At 38.8% G+C, this 22,232-nt stretch overlaps 1 protein-coding gene across 1 annotated transcript in view; it reads left to right on the forward strand.

The window, feature by feature from the left end:
* Positions 1-5,895: 5,895 nt before the first annotated feature.
* The window catches only part of LOC117269471 (LIM homeobox transcription factor 1-beta-like), a 202,208-nt gene continuing 185,871 nt past the window's right edge, over positions 5,896-22,232 (forward strand). The window contains exons 1-2 of the mRNA XM_078162379.1: positions 5,896-6,159; positions 7,405-7,591. Of these exons, the coding sequence (XP_078018505.1) occupies positions 6,093-6,159; positions 7,405-7,591 (254 nt within the window). The 5' untranslated portion in view covers positions 5,896-6,092. The remainder of the gene's footprint in view (positions 6,160-7,404; positions 7,592-22,232) is intronic.

Raw genomic sequence — 22,232 nt, forward strand, 5'->3', positions numbered from 1 at the left:
AATCAGCAAATAAGAGCCTAGCATGGGCTTAGGGCTTCTCCAAGTGCTTGTAGAGGCAATTCGGGATAAAAAGCTTGGCGTTCTCCACACCTTTACCTGCCTGGTAGGCGAACTGAAGAGGGTCAGTTTTCCCCTCCACATGAGAAAGAATGATATTCCTCACTATTTTCTCAAAGACCTTCATACAGAGCGAAGTAAGTGCTACTGGTCTAAAATGGTTGAATTGTTTAGGAAATGAATTTTTTGGAACAGGAATTATTGTTGAAGATTTCCATAAACCAGGGACTTGATTGTTGTCTAGTGACATCTGAAAGATGTGGTGGAGGACACCACTAAGTTGATCAGCACAGTATTTTAGTGTGCACCCACCAGATTTGATCTGGGCCATATATTGTCCAAGTCCTAACCCTAACCCAACTTTATTAGCAAAGTGGGACACTTTAAACACATTGTTATTTAAGTGTAGGGCTAATGAATAAACAATAATAATACAAACAACAACAATAAACATTTTTTCTTTATAAGGAGGGGTACATGTACAGCAGACTCACCCCCTCCCTCCTTCACCCCAGTATTTTACGGGGTGCCGTTTGTAAAGTGTCTCACGCTGAAAATAACATCAACATTTTGCCACATTTAGCTTCAATGTTTAAAAAAGTATTGTGATTTTTTTAACATCACCTTTTACCACATTTACAGCAATATTTGTTAACTTAGAAATATATTAAATAGTTAAATCTAAATATTAAATCTAAATCTAAATCTAAATGTTAAATCTAAATGCTAAATCTAAATCTAAATATTAAATCTAAATCTAAATGTTAAATCTAAATCTAAATGTTAAATCTAAATGCTAAATATAAATATAACCGAAAGTACCAAAATAAAAGCTCGAGATGGTCAGACTGTATTCATAGTATCAAATAACGAATTAAAACCAACTTATCGGGGGAAATGGACACTTGAACATACATTAGCGTGATAATAACTACCTAAAATAACAAGAAACATGTTTGGAGAAATTTCATTTGACGTGTACTTTGAGTTGTTAGTGTCCCTTCGGAGGGATTAACAACCTAAGCTAAGCTAATAACCGTTAGCTGTTAGCCCCGTTAGCAGTGTCTGTAATGACTCATTAACTCTTAAATGGTCCGTGAAAAAAATATTTTTTTCCAGCGGATATCTTAGTTACAACGTGATTGAGCTAGCAAAGCAGTTTTGTGTTGCGATGTGTGGTATTTATTCAGTTTTGGGAAATCACGATGTCTAGAAAGCATCAGTGGCTGCAGCAGCAGCAAAGCTATCAGGACGTCATCATGTTGTAACTAAGACATCCACTGGAAAAAATATTTTTTTTCACGGACCGTTTCGAGTTAATGAGTCATTACAGACACCGCTAACGGGGCTAACAGCTAACGGTTAGCCCAGCTAATCTACGATAACCATGTTATTAATTACACACAGAGAAAATACTAATGTTTGTTCAGTCATTGTGTTTATAGACTTTACAAACACCAGATTAGTCTAAACGGTGATACAGTGATGTGAAAAATGTGAGATATTCATGTATATATATGCAGCTAAACTCCGCTGGTTTTCTACCCGGAAGTATTTGTAAACAACAAGATGATTCCCTCCAAAGGGACACTAACAACTCAAAGTACACGTCAAATAAAATTTCTCCAAACATGTTTCTTGTTATTTTAGGTAGTTATTATCACGCTAATGTATGTTCAAGTGTCCATTTCCCCCGATAAGTTGGTTTTAATTCGTTATTTGATTCTATAAACACAGTCTGACCATCTTGAGCTTTTATTTTGGTACTTCCGGTGACCAGCAGTGTGAATTTGCATATTAGCTAAATATTTAGTTTCACCCAGAACATTTAGATTTAACATTTAACATTTAGATTTATATTTAGCATTTAGATTTAACATTTATATTTATATTTATATTTAATATTTAGATTTAACATTTATATTTATATTTATATTTAATATTTAGATTTAACATTTATATTTATATTTAGCATTTAGATTTAACATTTAGATTTAGATTTATATTTAGCATTTAGATTTAATATTTAGATTTAACATTTAACATTTAGGTGCCACATTTAATATTTAGATTTAACTATTTAATATATTTCTAAGTTAACAAATATTGCTGTAAATGAGGTAAAAGGTGACATTAAAAAATTCACAACACTTTTTTAAACATTGTTTGAAGCTAAATGTGGCAAAATGTTGATGTTATTTTCAGCGTGAGCCACTTTACAAACGGCACCCCATAATATTTTGTAATAGGTTTAATTCATTTCATTGCAATTTCAAAAGAGTAAATTTCATGAACATCTCTTAGCAAAATTAATTCACAGGCTGAATTTGATTTCTGCCTCTATGCACGTCAATACAGCCAGAGCTGGTGAATACCTCCCCATCTTCTATGAGGCCACTGTCCTCACCACTTATCTCATGGAACAAAACAATGCACGTGATCCAATCCTCAGTCTTCATGGGATCATTTTCATCACCACCTGGCTTTGCAAAAATTGCAAGCGTCCCGGCCATCGAAGCTTTACCCTCCATCTTCCCTGTTTTTTATTTATTTATTTTGGTTTTTGTCAGAGGCAATGTATAAAAACTTCATCACTGGTTAGGTGTTCAGTAAATCCTTGTTGAGATAGCTAGCTTCCTAAATGTATGAGGGACACAGAAAAAAAGGAACTCAGTTCCCATGTTAGAATTACTTGAATGGCTTTCCCACTTTGCCAGAAACACGCTCTCCCACTTAAACAATATATTCTTGGCATCTGGGACAGTGTCAAAGTCACATTAAAAAAAGAGGAATATTAATATGAACATGATTTTTTAAAATTCTGATTCAGCATGACATCTAATAATAAAATATCAATTATAAGCTATCCATCATTTTAAAATTTGTTCTAACCATAACATTATTCACTTCAGAACACTGTCTTTTTTCTTTTCAGGTTGTTAAATATGGTGTGCCACGGAACGTATGTTTTTTTTTTTTTTAATCATATACTTGCAAATGATGAGCTCAGTGTTGATATTTAGTAATTGGAGTAGCCTATAGCTATACACATAAAGATAAAAATGATAAAGCTTAATTGTCCCACTTTATCAGTATTCACCCTGCATATATTTTCATTTAAAATCAATTGTATTTGAAAATCCTTTAAAAAGTTGCTTTAACTTTTTTGATTTTTGATTGGATATACGTTAATGCATATATAGGCCTAATTGTTTTCTCAATTGAAACGTCGTTTTTTCTGCAGTTTCTCCCATACATGGCAAAATCTTACTGGTGTTATGTGTTGGAGAGGCAGTAGGTATTGATAACATCCTCCCTGTTATGTAAGGGATAATGCCCGACTAGGTGTCCATTATCAGAAATGAATATTAAATCAATTATTTATGCTTTAATGTGTTTTACAGTTAAAATCATGAGTTTTTCACAAGCCACAGCTGAGCGGACTATTTAATCTCTGTAGTTCACAGGCGTTGCCATGGAAACCCGCTGTGGCGGCAGCGTCGAGAGCATAGTGACTCTGATCAGTGAAGGCAATTGAGATGATGGCTAAACGTTACTGATATTATTCAGAAGATGATTATTTCAGAAAGCCAGTGCACTTCTTACCGCTTGTGTGTTACACACTCTGGTGGTCAGAGGATGATGTGCAAAAAAAAACAACCTTGAAATATTACTTTCATGATTCATTGGCGTTCATTTATAGGCCCAAGAAAATCTGTTTCAAATAATCAACATCCAGATAGTAGGCTAGTCACAGTCGTTTTAATTGCAACAATTCATAAGCATATAGTAGTCGGGATTAAATCATATAAACACATTAACAAATTAACGATTGTTTCCTATTTGAAATTAAATGCTACATTACCATTAATAGTGACATTTGAAAGTGATATGGGTATGTCCATCATAGTGACATTTGAAGGACGGAGACTGACAGATTGAGCACTGCTTGTTGGGACATTTGGAGACGACAACATGTTGCTCCAGTCTCGTCTCTCCTGCGCTGACGGAGCCCAATAAGCCTGCAGGCTGCGCTCACACCGATGTCCCGTGACGGTCATGATGTGACGAGTTTCCAGGCCGGTGTCAGAGAGTGGACCTACAGCTGTGCTCCGGAGGCTGTGATTGGTGTAGACCCGCGGCTCCTTGTGCTGTTTCTCCCTTTTCTTTTCATTCTCTATCCTTTCTTCTTCTGCATCCCAGTCATCAAAATGATCAAATTCACCAAATAAATTAAATGAAACGATAAAATTAGTCATGATGATGCCCGTTGTAATCTGTTGCCTCTGCTCTGAGTCTCCGTTGCTATGGTTACAAACTAGCAGTTGAGCCAGCGCAATAATTTAGAACCTGTCATCAGGCAATTTGACCGGAACGTCTTTTTAGCTGTCCTATAACACCTTTTAACGGACACCCTGCAGCCAATCAGAATTGAGTATTCACCCAGACCATGGTATAAAGCCTAATACTGACTGGAGGACAGGTCCCCTCTGTTTAGTCCTCCCCTCGTTATTTGAACCTGACCCGTGCGCATATGTACCATACCATGACGCTGTCTCTATGTGAGTAAACTGTGGATGCAGCACGAACAAAAGAGCAGACAGCTGATGAATCTCGCGTTTAATTGCTTCTCACCCAGCTGATGTTAACCTGCAGAGAACTTATCAGTCTGCGACGGTTCATTTCAAACGCCGGAAATCGACTCAGTTTCTTGTCTGCCGTAGAAATACATGATTTTATCTGTGGGCAATATTTAACACGAAAACGTGAATTATAATCTGTAGGTCTATAGTAAAATCAGACTGATAAAGTTTACTTTAGCAATGCGGGTCATTCTGCAAATTCTACATCTGCACCTACGCTGCACGTGCACAGATTTAATCTTGGGTCCAGTCAAATGTGCGGCTGTCGTGTTAAGATCATCATATTAGGATCGGTGAGTTTCATATGAACAACGAGTTCAAAAGCACACGCTGTAGATGTTAAATTATAGATAACATCAGTGTCCAATTGAGTGTATAAAACAAGCAGAACATGATATCATAATGCGAACATAAAATATATGCTGAATATTTCAGCAGTAAACTATTTTGACATGGAGATATAGAATAGGCCTATAGGCTAGTTTGTATATTGTTATACACGCAGTATGGAGAGGGCCGGAGCCAGAATGCCCTCACCGCACCCCTAAAAATTCTGAATTGACAACAACAACAACAACAACAACAACAAAAAAAAAAAAAACTCGCCAAGTTATTCTAATTATTTGGAATTTTCATTTTTAAAAATTCAGTTAGGCCTATAGGGTAAGCTATAGGTAAAATAAAATATACATTTTAAATATTAATCATTTAAAATTACTTATATTTCTTGTTATTCAAAATATAGCATGAAAATTATTTCGTGCTATATTATATCATATCATATTATTATTTAATTATAAATAGGTTATTAACTATTACATGTGATGCGGGGTTACAAGTAGATATTTATTATATAGGCCTATATAATAAATATCTACAATACTTAATAATAGAGGCCTTATTGCTGCCAGTGATAAACTGTTGGGCTATATTAATAATTAATCCTCTATTTCTTATTGACCGTAAAGTGGTCAAATGTAAAAAATAGCAGAATCACCCATGATGTTGAAGTGTGGATGTCTGATTTGATTTCAGACAGAACCGCGTTTGGACTGACTGCGCGGCTTGTGGTGAAGGCGGATCCGTTCAGACTGCAGGGAAGCCAGGGGAGGGTTTTCCTTCTTAAACAGAGAGGCTCAGGATGGCACATCAGGCTCAGGGTTGCTGCTCCCTCTTTATTCCATACCTCTGAATTTACACCAGCTGATGGCCGATCCTTCTTGGAGGCTGAAAACTTGTTTGAGTTTCAACTTTGGCAGCTCTGGCTTGAGGGATTTCAGGTAGGAGAACACACGGACCGGGATCTCACGGTTTCTGGACATTGCAACAAGTCTGGAGTGTGTAGAGAGGCGCGTGTTAGACAGCGATCATCACTCAGCTAACTGTTTAAAGATGCTCAACGACATTAAACTAGAGGATCGTCTGCGGACCGATTCGGGCTTTCTGGATGTCTTGATCGGTGAGTTCAATTTCTTTCTCCCCTTCCCTCGTGCTGGCAGAGCGCAGAATGCTCCATGAATCCTGCTTGTGGTCAGTCGAGCCCCCAAAACTGGAAACTCTTTCTGCTTTAGTTTGGGGAGATGTGAAATGTATTTCCAAACGCCTCAATTTCTGGGTCTCGTTTCTCCTGTTGTAGGCTATCTATCTATCTATCTATCTATCTATCTATAGTTTAAATATATAATGTAGGCTAAATATAAATATAAAGTGAAGTCAGGTATTTGGGACACATCAGGTAAGGGTTTAACATCCTAGGCTCTTTAAATATTAGCAGCCAGTCACCAAACATGTTACTGAATTGTTAATACAAATGTGAGTGAGTGAGTACTTGATGTATTTAGATAACATGGGACAAAACAAAATTAACCTTAAATGGGACTTTTTTTTCTGAAGTAAAACAAACAGCTTTTTAGGAACCAGGTGCCATAAAATCACGAGTTATGCTTTGATGTGCCATATTATAGACCTTTTTTAGTATTTTGGTCTCAGTCCAGTCCCAGAATTAGCCATATTTTTTATACACATTTTAGATGCTATGGCACCAAGGAAACAGGCAGCAATAGAACAGGGGAACATGGCAGAAATGTTGGACAATCTCTTAGGTTACATGAATGATTTAATGAATTAATGACTAAACTGATAAATGGACTTAACCTTTTAAAAATCAAACATGACTGTCCTATGTTAACTGAGCATGTCATCATAAGGGTGCTTGATGTGCTTTATGGTCCATGTTTCTACTAAATTATTTTACTCAACAACATATTGTCTTTAGCAGAGGACAATAACAAGTTATAAAAGTAACACTTAAACTAGTCTTCACAGTTTTAGTTTGCTCAGTAGAACATACATACATACATACATATATATATATATATATATATATGTATGTATATATATACATATGCCTATATGAAACAAAAAGTGAACATATCAAACACAATCTGTCTGCATGGTTAAATATATTATTATTTATGTTAAACTATTTGACTTACAGTCACTATGTAACATGCAGCACAATACAGTGTTTGCCTTCTAGAGCTATACTAGCTCATTTTCTAGCTCATACAAATAACACACAAAACACGTGCACATAAGACCTATGATTCATTCTGTCTTTGTATTATTGAAGTCATGGCTTCAGTGTAACCCACACGGTGTAATAGTGCAGGGATACCGACCTGTCTCGGTTTCTCTCCGTCAGGCGGTGACTCTCTCCAGCAGGCCGTGTGTGAGGGCTGCACGCGGATCATCTCAGATCGCTTCCTGATGCGGGTCAACGAGGCGTCCTGGCACGAAGAGTGCCTGCAGTGTGCCGCGTGCCAGCAGCCGCTGACCGCCACCTGCTACTTAAGAGACACAAGAGTGTACTGCAAGGCCGACTACCAGCAGTAAGACATATTTCCCTTCCCTTTACACCGCGGTCTCAGGCTCGTGGGACCTGCAGGACCGAATGTGTTTGTCTCGTGTTGGAAGTAGAAATAAAATGAAAGTAGCTGATATTGAAAAAAAGAAAAACTCCGTGTTTGAGCTTCGGTTTGAGCTGTAGACTATAGGCCTACTAACTGCATTCAAAAGCATGTGCTTTGTTTTTCAAGTTGAGCAATGTCCCAAAAAATTGTTTAGCCTATACCTACACCATCTATTTTAGTCTCTTCAAATGATCGAAATGATAAAAAAAATAAATAAATAAATCACACGCAATGAATGTGGGTTGTATTCCCCCTGCCTTATTATGAACCTTAATATCTACATTTTCATGGCAAACATGGAAAGTTTATTTTTATTCGTGACTTTAAGAAAATATTCACAATAGGCCAGTGAAATCTAATGATCTTATCAGCAGTTATAAGGTTAATAACTAGAGAAGCACACTGATGCGGTTCGCGTTATTTTTTGGATGATTTAATTATATATTGACCTCAAAAGTGTAAATACAGGCAGTGCAGGCAGTGCGCCCATGAGGTGGGGGGCCCATAGAGGGAGTGGGCCCTCCAACAATGTGTTGGGTGAAGAAGCGGCCCTTATGAGTGATTGCCAACTTGAAAATATGCCTGTGTTCATGAAATTAAAAATGTGCCATTTGCTATATATGCCCTTGACAAAGGCAAACCCATCTCTATCATGTTTTTTTTCTTTTGTTGTAAAATAGTCATTTAAAACAAAATTATATTATTCCAAATAAACTATAATAAATTATTAAAACTGTTAGATTACATTAATAATTTTTAATTTTCTTTGGTATTTCTTGTTATATACAGATATGTAATGATGATTGCTGGGTAGTATGTATGCTGATGTTATTAAACATCAAGTCTCTGATCATGTGATGAGACTATGTATGCATAATGGCATAGGCACTAGGGCCAATCATGACTGCCTTTTTACGCCACTAATTGACCTTTATGTTTAGGCTTAGTTATATGCATCATGCGATTGTGGTATACTGCTGTAGCTACATGTCATCAGAATGAGGATGTGTGTGTGTGTCTGTGTGTTATAATACAACAGGATTGACTGTGCTTACATAGCTCGTACATCATAACTTAATACCCTACTAATTCAAAGAGAGCATCAGTTAACGATAAGGAAAGTCATAGCACCCAGCTGCAAAGAATTATTCATGATTTGATTTGATAATTTGTAGCCTGTTGTATTGATGATTTTCCAGGCAGCAGTGTGCTGACATCCAGACCATCAGATCCTCTCTCTGCTCGGTGTTTCTGTGAACCTGTCTGCTTTTCTTTAAGAGCCTTTGTCCAGTACTGGAGCTTTACACACTCATTGCCATGTGTCACTGCTGCATGCAAGAGGTCTGCTCACTACAATGGGCAACTTGCATCTCCCAAAATACTGCACACTGGAGACATCCCTGCTTCAACTTTCATAAAAAAAAAAAAAAAAACAAAACAAAAGAAAGCAAACAAACCAAAACATTGAATTTCACAGATTGAACACATCACCTGTAAGAGAGTTTCTTTAAACTTGTTTGTTTAAGACTTAAAACCATGAAATGAAAAAAAAATGATAAAAAATAAAAATAAAGGCGTGGATGACTCTGCATAGTTTGAAATGTGCAGGAAACAAGATGAATCTACTCCATTCACATTTAAGCTTGTATTCAAAAGAAAACTGAGATTTCAACGGTGGCATATTAATGATTTGAAATACAAATTTACACGGAAGTCTGCTTTTATTACCCGAGTAAAAAGAGTGTGTGGTTTATCTGCAATGTAGTGATTAAATAATGACATGTATATATACATACAGTACAGGCCAAAAGTTTGGACACACCTTCTCATTCAATGCGTTTTCTTTATTTTCATGACTATTTACATTGTAGATTCTCACTGAAGGCATCAAAACTATGAATGAACACATGTGGAGTTATGTACTTAACAAAAAAAGGTGAAATAACTGAAAACATGTTTTATATTCTAGTTTCTTCAAAATAGCCACCCTTTGCTCTGATTACTGCTTTGCACACTCTTGGCATTCTCTCCATGAGCTTCAAGAGGTAGTCACCTGAAATGGTTTTCCAACAGTCTTGAAGGAGTTCCCAGAGGTGTTTAGCACTTGTTGGCCCCTTTGCCTTCACTCTGCGGTCCAGCTCACCCCAAACCATCTCGATTGGGTTCAGGTCCGGTGACTGTGGAGGCCAGGTCATCTGCCGCAGCACTCCATCACTCTCCTTCTTGGTCAAATAGCCCTTACACAGCCTGGAGGTGTGTTTGGGGTCATTGTCCTGTTGAAAAATAAATGATCGTCCAACTAAACGCAAACCGGATGGGATGGCATGTCGCTGCAGGATGCTGTGGTAGCCATGCTGGTTCAGTGTGCCTTCAATTTTGAATAAATCCCCAACAGTGTCACCAGCAAAACACCCCCACACCATCACACCTCCTCCTCCATGCTTCACAGTGGGAACCAGGCATGTGGAATCCATCCGTTCACCTTTTCTGCGTCTCACAAAGACACGGCGGTTGGAATCAAGATCTCAAATTTGGACTCATCAGACCAAAGCACAGATTTCCACTGGTCTAATGTCCATTCCTTGTGTTTCTTGGCCCAAACAAATCTCTTCTGCTTGTTGCCTCTCCTTAGCAGTGGTTTCCTAGCAGCTATTTGACCATGAAGGCCTGATTGGCGCAGTCTCCTCTTAACAGTTGTTCTAGAGATGGGTCTGCTGCTAGAACTCTGTGTGGCATTCATCTGGTCTCTGATCTGAGCTGCTGTTAACTTGCCATTTCTGAGGCTGGTGACTCGGATGAACTTATCCTCAGAAGCAGAGGTGACTCTTGGTCTTCCTTTCCTGGGTCGGTCCTCATGTGTGCCAGTTTGGTTGTAGCGCTTGATGGTTTTTGCGACTCCACTTGGGGACACATTTAAAGCTTTTGCAATTTTCCGGACTGACTGACCTTCATTTCTTAAAGTAATGATGGCCACTCGTTTTTCTTTAGTTAGCTGATTGGTTCTTGCCATAATATGAATTTTAACAGTTGTCCAATAGGGCTGTCGGCTGTGTATTAACCTGACTTCTGCACAACACAACTGATGGTCCCAACCCCATTGATAAAGCAAGAAATTCCACTAATTAACCCTGATAAGGCACACCTGTGAAGTGGAAACCATTTCAGGTGACTACCTCTTGAAGCTCATGGAGAGAATGCCAAGAGTGTGCAAAGCAGTAATCAGAGCAAAGGGTGGCTATTTTGAAGAAACTAGAATATAAAACATGTTTTCAGTTATTTCACCTTTTTTTGTTAAGCACATAACTCCACATGTGTTCATTCATAGTTTTGATGCCTTCAGTGAGAATCTACAATGTAAATAGTCATGAAAATAAAGAAAACGCATTGAATGAGAAGGTGTGTCCAAACTTTTGGCCTGTACTGTATGTGTGTGTGTGTGTGTGTGTGTATATATATATATATATATATATATATATATATATATATATATATATATATATATACATATAGCACTGGATATCTTACATTTAACAGATAGGTTCATTATGAAGGAGAAACCCAACAAACTGCTAAAACACTATTTGATTTTACACATAAACTGCAGCTTGGAAATATCCTGAATATTCTTTTTGGATTCTGCAAAAAGTCCTATCTTGATTTTATATCAACCAGCTCTCTTTTACATCCTTTTCCCCGTCTTTTATCGAACCATTAACCATTTGTAAATTTCCCCGTAATTTCAGTAAAGAAAACAAATCTATTTGTGTAATGATTTTTAAGTCTTAATTTTGTGATCCTGATGTGGCTGTGGTGGTGCATTACCATCCCCAATAGCCAAGTGGCAAACAAATCTCTTTGAGTGAATTTGGAGAAGGACCAGTAAAGTACAACAAAAGCACAGAGGAAATGTTGTACGGTTGTAATAGTCCCTGAAAACATAAAACATATTTGAGAAAAATAACCGCTTGTGAGATATGACAGGAAAGAAGTTACAAAACACAAAATAAGGAACAATTTAATAAAGTCATATAAATACAACAGTGAGTGAGAGAAATATGACAGTTTAATATTAGGAATATTTAAAATGAGTGATGTTAGAAATTAGACATACAAATTTAATACTAGAAAAATGTCATGAGTGTATTTGAAGGTGTCCTGATAGCACTGTTGCTCTACATTGCACTTCCCACAAGGACAGCTCAGTTGATTCTTCCTGTAAAACTTACTCACAAAATTCTCAGTAGGAGTTCTAAAGTTGAAAAGTACATCATTAAGCACTTTATAACACATTACAGTGTATTCTAAAACTTTATCAATTACTGCTTATAAGTGCAAAAAAGGGGGCCAAAATAAGATGTTATCTGTATATTTTTGCATGCTTCATCCCCGTGTGAGTGTTCTAGGCTTTGTTGTGTTGATGATGGCTTTCTGGACACTGATGCCTGGGGCATCATCTTGATAGGGTTCAAGCCACAAAGGGGCTCTTTTAAGTTTGTGCTGGTTTATTATTGTTATCATTATTATTAGCATTATTATTATGTGCCAATGCTTCCCAAGAAATATGACCACAATCAGGTGGTGGTGTAATTAACACTGAAAAATGCAAATTTAGAAAGGCCACGCCCCTCACACCATAAGTCAGATTGACTTAAAATTTGGGACACATATCCAGCTCAGTGTGCTCTACAAAATAAGGCTCTTGGACAATAATAGTCTGCTAAGATGCTTTTTTTTGTTAATTTGAATAATGTGAAAAACTGTAAAATGAATGATTTTGGAGGTTGACTCTTTCACCACTAAACTTGCTACACTCCTTTTCTTGGTGGACAGAATTTCATCAATTTGTTACACATGCTCTCGGGGCAATAACAAAGATCTGAAGTGTGGTAATGATTGGTGTGCATGGGTGTGGTGCATTATGCAACATGCAACACATTCTCACTCCGACCTTGTCACATATCAACGCTTGGTCATGGACTTTCCATGTTGAGATATGACGTGCAAGGTATCCCGGGTGCATTTGTTGGTAACATTCTGGGACACCGTGTTGACCTCAACCTGTTACATGCATTGTGTCTTTTCAAAATACACTTCCCTTTTCACATTAAGTAATGTATAGTTTGCATACAGTCTCTTTCAAAATAAACACACTTCATCTGTACAACAATCGCAAATTGTAATTTTATTTCCTTTAACAACAAAGGTACGTGGTTATGTTTTGCCTACACATGCACATGGTTGGGTTTAGGGAAAAAGAACAGGATTGCTGTGAAAGGATGGCTTTTTTTCATCAGTGTCTGAAATCTGAAACTTCAAATCTGAAATCTTCAAACTGAGCTGACATCTACAACTCAGTGTGCTCCACAAAAAAAGCCTTATTTACACGTGTCCACCATGATGGATTCTTTCCTAATTTGCATAATGTGAGAAAGACTAATATGAATAGACTTCTTTGGATTTTGGTTCTATCAATGCCAAACTTGGTTTACAACCTTGTGGGACTGCGATAATGCTACTCTAATTGAGCAAGATCAAACCAAAACATGGCTGCCATCTATATAAAACTCTTTGCAAAGGGCGGGGCTTCGAGGGAAATAGGCCATAACTCAGATTTTCTCTGAGCAATCCTGATTGCTGAAGTTTCGTTCAATTTCAATAGAGGGGAGCAAAAGGTGGGACTTTGCTGAGCTTTGTAAAGCCTGAATGCAGGTCATTGCCACTTGGGGATTTGATTGTAGTTTTCTTCTTCTTTTTGTGTCTTTGAAGCTGTTTGGTTATATGACAGTTTCCCATTTCTTAACACAGTCCTTTGCATTTTTATTGAACACTGCAAGATCCTTTGAGCTGCACTGGTTGGGTAGTAGGGGGCAGACAAGGCAGTGCTGCATTGTATGGCCCTCTTCTCCACATTCACAGGTGGTTTGGCCAGTTTCATAGCCCCATCTGGCCATGGCAGCTTTTGATCGCCCTGTTCCTGTTCTCAGGCGGTTGAGCGTCTTCCACTGGACCCATGGTGCTTCTGAGCCCGGGGGGAGGGCTTCAGAAGGAGAGATACCCATGTCAATTGATTGTAGTGATTGAGCTGCCTCCTTCTGTTGGCAAAGAAAGGGCTTGAACCTAGCATTGCTGTTTGCAGCTGTTTTATATGTTGTTTTCCACCATAGCTTAAATTGCCATGAGCTGGAATTTGCTGGAAACATGAAACTTGGCCAATAACTGGAAATGATGTGCAAATGCCTCCCAAGAATATGACTGAAATTGGCTGAATGGTGGTGTGTATTAACATCAAAACTGCAACAGTGTAGGTTAATGTAAGTAGGAAGCTGTCTAGCTAGTTTAATACACTTATTTTCTTACCTCCAGAGTTTTACTTTGAAGTTACTGTGAAGACTGACACACTAGCCTACCTAAAAGCATAGATCACCCCAAAATCAAAAAGTATAGACTTTAATTGAAAAAATATATTATATTCCACATGTTCTTTACCATAGTAGCCATATGTTTCTCACTTCTAAATTAATGGAAAAGGTGAAAGTCACTCTAGCTTAGGCTTTTGAGTAGGGATGCAGCCATTTATTGGCCGCGCAATCGTACTTGGTATTATTTGCCTTGTTGAATGCTATCGGACTATTGTCAAAGAAAATTACGTTAACTGATGGCAGTGGCCGATGTTTTCCAGTAGTGTCACATCATTTTTTGCAGGCTAAAAAGCAGGACTTCAGACTAATGATGCCATTTTCAGTAGAAAATGTGTTTGAGACAAACAGAGCTCTACCCTTGGACACCGTCAGGACAAAAGAACGCAGTAACATCACCATCAATGTTTAAAAGGATGGAGCCTATTGTTTCCCAGATAATACTACATATTGAACAACAAATCTGTGTTGATATATGCAGGAAGAGAGCTAGTTAATGTTAGCTGTTAGCATTAAGCAGCCAGTGGGCGAACAAACTGCTGATGGTGGTTGCATTGAGTTATGTTATGATGGGATTTTTACCTCTTTGGTAAAAATGACTATTGAGCAAAGGTAAATTCTAACTTTCTCATAATATTTTAAAATGTAATCTTGAAAAATGTAGGTTTTGGTGAAGAACTTAAATAAATACATCTGTTTGAAGGAGACATTTCTTGATGTCCTCACAGCAGTATAAAATAGATTAGGAGAGGGCATTGTGGCATATTGTATATGGTAAAAATACTTTTGAATGTGAAACAAGGTTTTATCAAACGTTTGATAAATCTGTATGACTGACTTTGTGCTCATTCAACGGTAGTGTAATAAAGGGCTGAATGACTTTAAAACAGTTCAGTTATTTTTTGTAATGAAGATTTATTTGATTCCCTGGCACAAAAGGGGGAGTAAATACCAAGAAAAACAAAATAAACAACAATGACTATCGGCCAAATTGTAATTTGAAACATCAGTATCTAAAGGCCCAGAATTTTGTAATCTGTGTGTCCCTACTTTTGAGCCTATAGACCAAGTCATTTTTGCATTAGGACCAGTACAGGATGTACACTGTGGAAGGTTTTTGTTTTGTTTTGTTTTTATAACTGTAGACTTATTTCAAAGTAAGAAAACAGCTGACAAAAGTTACTGGGTGGGCTATGCCTTTCATGTTAGCCAGGCCTAGATACTGTATGGTAATAACACATGCCTACCTCTTTGGCATGTTGATAGTGTCTTTGGTTCTGGTATAGCATTGTGTGGGTCTGTGTTAGAGCAGAAATGATGGTCTGGGGGTGTCGGTAGCGTAGTGGATAGTGCTGGCGCCCCATGTACAGAGACACTGCCTCGCGGCCGCGGGTTCGAATCTGGCTTGCGGCCCTTTGCTGCATGTCAGTCCCCACTCTTTCTCTTTCTCCTCGTTTCATTCACTATCATTAAAGGCAAAAAGCCCATAAAAATAATCTTTAAAAAAAAGAAAAAGAAATGATGGTCTGTTGTCTGTTGTTGTTGTTGTTGTTGTTGTTGTTGTTGTTGTTGTGTGTGTGTCTCGTTTTGCAGTAGAATACTTTGCTGGTGGCAAATTTGGCTGACTGATACTGATTCTCACAACTTACCAAGTGTTTTTCAAAATTTCTTCATTTTTTCTTCTGATATTCATTCATAGAGTGAAGTCCAAAGACATTCATCACCCTTTTTGTCAGACTTCCCTGCTCAATTTTCACTGAGTTATAGAGGACCATCTCTCTGGAACAACCTATCACCATCTCTTAAAGCATTATCTTCACTGGCAATCTTCAAAAATCAAATGAAAAAGTATTTAATTAATCAACTTTAATGTGGAATTATTTTTTTCCTTGTTTGGATTGTCCTTGTTTTCATCTCCTCCTCTCTAGGAGCACTCTTTGTCTTTTTTTGTTTTTGGACGATTTGTCATTATTGATTTTTACACAAGGAGGTATGTGGGATATGTCATCTTAAAACTGAGCAAGTTTATTTTAATAGAAACCAGAGGACCTGGTGTGTTTGACATCAATCAAAGCAATGACCCCCTTCAGGTGAGTAAATCCTGGACCCAGACAGAGTAGGCTGTCCAGGAGTCTAAATACACTCCTTCTGCCTGGGCGAGGGGGGATCAACCCAGAGAAACAACACAGGAACCAGCAGCAGATCCTTAAGCCCTTTTCTTTTTAGATACCACAGCTGGTCAGCAGTCCAGCTCAGCACTACAAAAACAAGCCCTCATGAAAACTTTGCAGATTGGGTTTCATTGCCCCTCAAGACTCTTGCCCCAGTGGCTGTAGGTTGTCCTTCTCTCAGTCTCCAACATCTTCTAACTATAATAATTTATGCCACTGGCCCTCTGACCCCAGCTTGACTTCAAGTTGGGGTCAGACATGAAACAGCCAGTGAATGTGGCATACAGGGAGTCATGGAGGAGTGTCAGGATATAGCTACTATTTGAGGAAAATCTTTCCTTTTCAGGACTCATATACACATAATCATCCCAGTTTCTATTATAATATTAATGGATAAGTTGAGTCAATTAAAAAGTGATTCAATTTTTCTATAGATATTTATGGAGCACAGTATGACAAATCACAATTTGCCTCAGAGGGCTTTACAGCGTACAGAATCCCTCTGTCTTTGGACCCTCACATCTGATAAGGAAAAACTCCTTAAAAAACCCTCTCTACAGGGAAAAATGGTAGAAACCTCAGGAGCAACATAGAATAGAATAGAATACAATACAATGCAATACAATATCTTTATTGTCATTGTACAAGTACAACGAAGTTGAATGCAACTTCCTCAGTGCAAATATAAGTAAAAAAGAGCCTATAAAAACAATAAGCTACATAGTAAAAACCCATTTGTCCTTGTTTAAATGTCCTGTATCTCCTGCCTGAGGGCACAAGTTCAAACAGGTGGGTGAGATGGGTCCTTCAGAATGTTCTGGGCTTTTTTGAGGCAGCAGGAACTGTATAGCTTTTCCATGGAGGTGAGAGGACAGCAAATAATTTTCTGGGGGGTGCTGATGATCCTCTGGAGCACTCTTCTGTCTGCTACTGTGCAGCTGGCATACCACACACTTAAACAGTACGTCAACACACTCTCTATGGAGCAGTGGTAGAATGACACAAGCAATTTCTGGGTGAGCTGGTTCTTCTTGAGAAGTCTCAGGAAGTAGAGTCTCTACTGTGCCTTCTTAATTAATGCTGTGGTGCTGGCGCTCCAGGTCAGGTCCTCTTCAATCTGAACACCCAGAAACCGGAAATTCGAGATCCTCTTCACACAGGCCCCACTGATGTTTAATGGCTTAATGTCCATTTTATTCCTCCTGTCGTCAACGATCAGCTCCTTGGTCTTGGCGGTGTTAAGGACCAGGTTACTGTCCCTGCACCACCCAGTTAGCTGCTCCACCTCATCCCTGTATCATCAGCTAATGATGATGATGATACAACAATTAATGCTGACTTAATTATGGTGTTGCTGAAGTGGGCGGGGTTGCAGTTGTGTGCTGAGAGCTGTGGAAGTATGGGGGCCTATTCTAACCCTTTGGGGGTGATCCAACAGGAAGTCCGAGACTCAGCGGCAGATGGATGAGGAAAGGCCCAGATCTGCCAGTTACGACACCAATCTGTGGGGTGTTGAATGCAGAGCTAAAATCCACAAAGAGCAGCCTTGCATAGCTGCCCTGCTGTTCTAGGTGGGTCAGGATGGTGTAGAGAGCTGAGGCAATGGTGTCCTTTGTGGATCTATTAGTTCTGTAGGCAAATTGGTTTGTGTCCACTGCAGATGGCAGACTTGAAATGATGTGACTCCAAACCAGTTTCTTAAAGCACTTTGTAACGTTTGGTGTTAGTGCCACTGGATGGCAGTCGTTGAGGCTGCTGATGGTAGTCTTTTTTTGGCAGTGGCAGTAATAGAGGACTTGAGGCAGGGTGGGACAGTGGACTGGAATAGGGACTGGAAGAAGATCCTGGTGAAGACTCCAGCCAGCTAGTCCATGCAGTCTTTCAACACCCGTCCAGTAACGCCAGCTTTCCTTGGATTCACCGCCCTCAAAGTAAGCCTCACCCCATACTCCTCCACCGAGATATGGCTGCTGTGGGCAGGTAGGTGTGATGCATCCACCTCTGGTGATTCTGCCTGAAAGCAGGCAAAGAAGAGTTTCAGCTCCTCTGTTAGTGAGGTGTCAGGCGCTGAGAGGTTGCTGGACATGTAGCTGGTGATGTGCTGGACCCCCTGCCACACCTGCCTTGTGCTGTTGCTGCTGAGGTAGTCTCCTATTTTCCTCCCGTATGTTGCCTTGGCCTCTCTGATGCTTCTCTTCAGGTTGGCTCTGGCAGCACTGTATTGTGCCCCATCACCAGACCTTAATGCAGTGTTTCTCTCCCTCAGCAGGCTCTGGACTTCTTTTGTTATCCAGGGCCTCTGTTTGGGATAGACCCTGATTGCACTTGTCCATAGTGACAGTGTCAATGCAGTACTTTATTTAACCCATGACAGCAGCTGGGTAGTCCTCCAAGTCCTGATGTTCAAAAATATCCCAGTTGGTTCTTTGGAAGCAGTCCTGCAGCATGAGGGAAGGGAAACATGCGTTAAGTGAATATAATTGGTCCGAGCACAGAACCTTGTGGAACTCCGTAAATAACTTATGTGTGGAAGATTCATCATTTACATGAACAAAGTGAGATCAATCCAATAAATAGCATTTAAATCAGATTAGTGCAGAACCTTTAAAGCCAACTGAATGTTCTAGTTTCTGTAATAAGATGTGATGGTCAACTGTGTGAAATGCAGCACTAAGCTCTATTAAGACAAGAACTGAGACAAGTCCTTTGTCCAAAGCAATCAGAATGTCATGTGACACTAATTGGACTAATGAAAAGACCTTTAATATAAGGTTATCCATAATTTCTGGGTATTAAGATGAGTGTAGAGTAACAGAGGGCGTAACTTAACGCTACAGTCTGTTTCATAAAAATATCTGTGTTTAGATTTGTTGAATGGTGTAGTCGTGTCATGTGTAGGTCTTTGCTGGTCCTTCTACTGATATTTATTTTGTATGTTCAGCTGCCAACAATATACAACAAACTTGTATAACGTATAATTTTAACAACTTTCCTAAATCAATAAAATGACTTTTATTTGAGCAACACTTTAAAAGGAAAAAGAAAGTCAAGAGATTCCAAACAAAAGCTGTGTACATGTTAATGAACCATGTGGGAATAAATCAAGATTTTAACAGTGGGAAATACAAGTGGGAATATTACATGACTTTAATTTATGAACTGGAGATTGATTAGAGAAATTTTACAGTTGAAATTGTTTTTTTGGGGGGCTTTGCTCCTGTCTTTTTCTATATATGTGTATATGTTGTAATACACTGTAAATATTGTATAATCGTTTGATTTTTTGGCTATCACGTGACTGTCAGGTGACCCTCTGCAGGAGTATTTGTAGGTGCTCAATCACTGCAGCTGTTTGTCTGAGGAAGGGCCTTGTGCCTGAAACATCACCCTTCCATGAAGTAATTAAATTTTATTTGCACTGGGGCTTTTTTGGTGTGCGGACTTCTTTTCTTTTATCTTACATGTTTTGACTTTTTTGTCCAGCAGCCAATCCTTATTTTTGGATGTGCGCGCTTACTCGTTTATAACAGTTGAAATTGTTGAAATTTATTTTAAGCTTTAAGATTAAGCTGACAACCTACTTACAATACAATCAGAACTAAATAACATAAGGAGTGATTGCAACTTAACTGTGTTTATGAAGACCTGTATAGATTAGCTTCTAGTTTGTATTTGAGTTACACAGAGCTTTGGTATATGGTGTCAGTATTAGACAGATTAGCTCTGGTTTTGGTGGTGAATACAAAAATCCATGAAATCTTGTGTCTCATATGTTGACCATTAGATAAGACACTCATTAAATAGACGACTTGAAGTCAAGTCAAGGCCGTTGTAGGAGCCAAGTTCGTTGAAAGGACTAGATGTTGCATTCCCTCTTGTAGCACCACATCTAATTCATGGGAAGTTCTTGAAAGATGGCTGCTATGAGGCTTTACCGCCGGGACACATCGTCAGTTGTGTACCTCAGCATTGACGGGTATTTTGGCCATTTAACACAAGACACCCTCCACTGAGGCAGGCAATCTCATATTTAACAGTCACACAGTATTCATATATTTACAATATTTACATATTTACATGTTATTTGTTTATTTTGTACAATGCATGTTAATTTGTGCAATTATAATACTTAGTAGTGTTAACTATTTACATTTACGCATGTGAGTTAGTATTAATGTCACTAGGAAAAATATGTTACTTTCTCTTTAAGAAGAGACCTGCAGCTTTGCCATGCATGGACAGAGGAGAAAAGTTAGTTAGTTGCTCATGTGTGGAGAGTGGAGCCACACAGTTTTCCAACCGTGTTGTGGAATGTAGATATTTTGGTGGATTTTTTATTTTTGAGCAAGTTTATACTGTAAAGACAACGTGGATCAGTAAACACACATTTTGTTTTTCCTAAGAAGAGGATTCAGTGTGAGTTATTTTTGACGGAGAAGAAACACTTGCACTCTCATTCTGGTTTTTGGAGGGAACATTAGTCGGAAAACTTGCTCCTCGCGGAAAAAGAGGCTCATGGAATAAGAATCATCGATTGGATGGATTTCCATTAAAGGAAAATGCTGAAATGAGGAGTCAGCCTACATCCGTAAAGGAGTCTGGTAAGCTGCTGAGTGCACAGTTAACGTTAAGCTAACGTTAACTGCAAAATCTCCGTGATTCTGGAAAATTCTTTGGATAGCTGCATTGATAGTGTAACTCTTGGACTGTCAAGTTTACGTGGATTAAGTGCATTAACAGTGCTACATGCAATACTGTGAAGCAATTAATAGCTTGACTGACGCGCTACAATGCAAGAACAGGTGGAAGAGCCATCCACTGAAAGGAAGCAAGTAAAAATCACAGATAAAGCCGTAGAGGAAAAAAGGAATAAGCTTGTACAGTTAAGGAGAAATAAGCTTGCTCAGCTAACGGGGCAAGACTAGGGAGATTGAGCACCTCATGGATGATGATGATGCTAACATAAGCTCTGTAGGACTGCAGCTAAGAGTTGAATACCAAGTGTTGGTCAGAGAATTTGGAGAGCGTAACTATGCCCTACAACAGTTCATGTCTGAAGAGGAATTTAAAGAGGATCAGCGTAGCTGGTATGAACCCAAAGCAAGTGAGTTTAACATGTTCATTGTGAAAGCTGAAAAATGGATTGAGATGGTTGAACGTGTAAAGCAAGTAAAGATATGTGATGAAGAGGTGAAGCCTATGGATAGTGTATCCTATACGAGTAGAAGGAGTAGTAAACGTGGATCTGAGGCTGGGAGGTCTGTGTCATCCACTGCTTCATCTGCCCGCCTTAAGGCTGAAGTGGAAAGAGCTGAATTGCTCGCAAAGGCTGCTGCATTGAAACAGAAACAGGATTTGGAACGACAGGAAGCTGAATTAAAGGCAAAAAGAGAGGAGTTGGAGATAGAAACTGCTATTGCTGCTTCAGATGCCAAACTCTAAGTTTTGGATGACTTTGCAACTGGACACATGTCACCAGGGAATCCAATTCACGAGTCGGGTGTGGAAATAGGAGGTTTAGCATCAGGAGCAAGGCATGAACGACTCAGCCACGTGGGAGATGATCCATTTTGGCCTCCCCAACTACAACCAAGTAACCCTGATCATTCAAGGCAACCAAGTAGAAATACTACTAGGAATGATGACGTTGTGGAGACATTATGCAGTGTTATACAGCAACAAACCAACATTATAGAGTTAATGATGAAACAACATAGAGGGTCTACATTACCGTCGTTGGACATTCCTACTTTCAAAGGAGATCCTCTTGACTACCATATGTTCATACGGGCCTTTGAGCATGGGGTGGAGGACCGCACTGATAATCCTGAGGACCGTCTCTACTTTATGGAACAATTCACAAGTGGACAACCTAGAGACCTAGAGACCGAGGATATGACAAAGCCAAGCAGCTACTCAAAGACCGTTTCGGAAATGAACACAAACTGGCCGTGGCCTACATGGACAAAGCCC

The sequence above is a fragment of the Epinephelus lanceolatus genome, chromosome 19, assembly GCF_041903045.1.
Source record: "Epinephelus lanceolatus isolate andai-2023 chromosome 19, ASM4190304v1, whole genome shotgun sequence".
Taxonomy (NCBI): Eukaryota; Metazoa; Chordata; class Actinopteri; order Perciformes; family Serranidae; genus Epinephelus; species Epinephelus lanceolatus.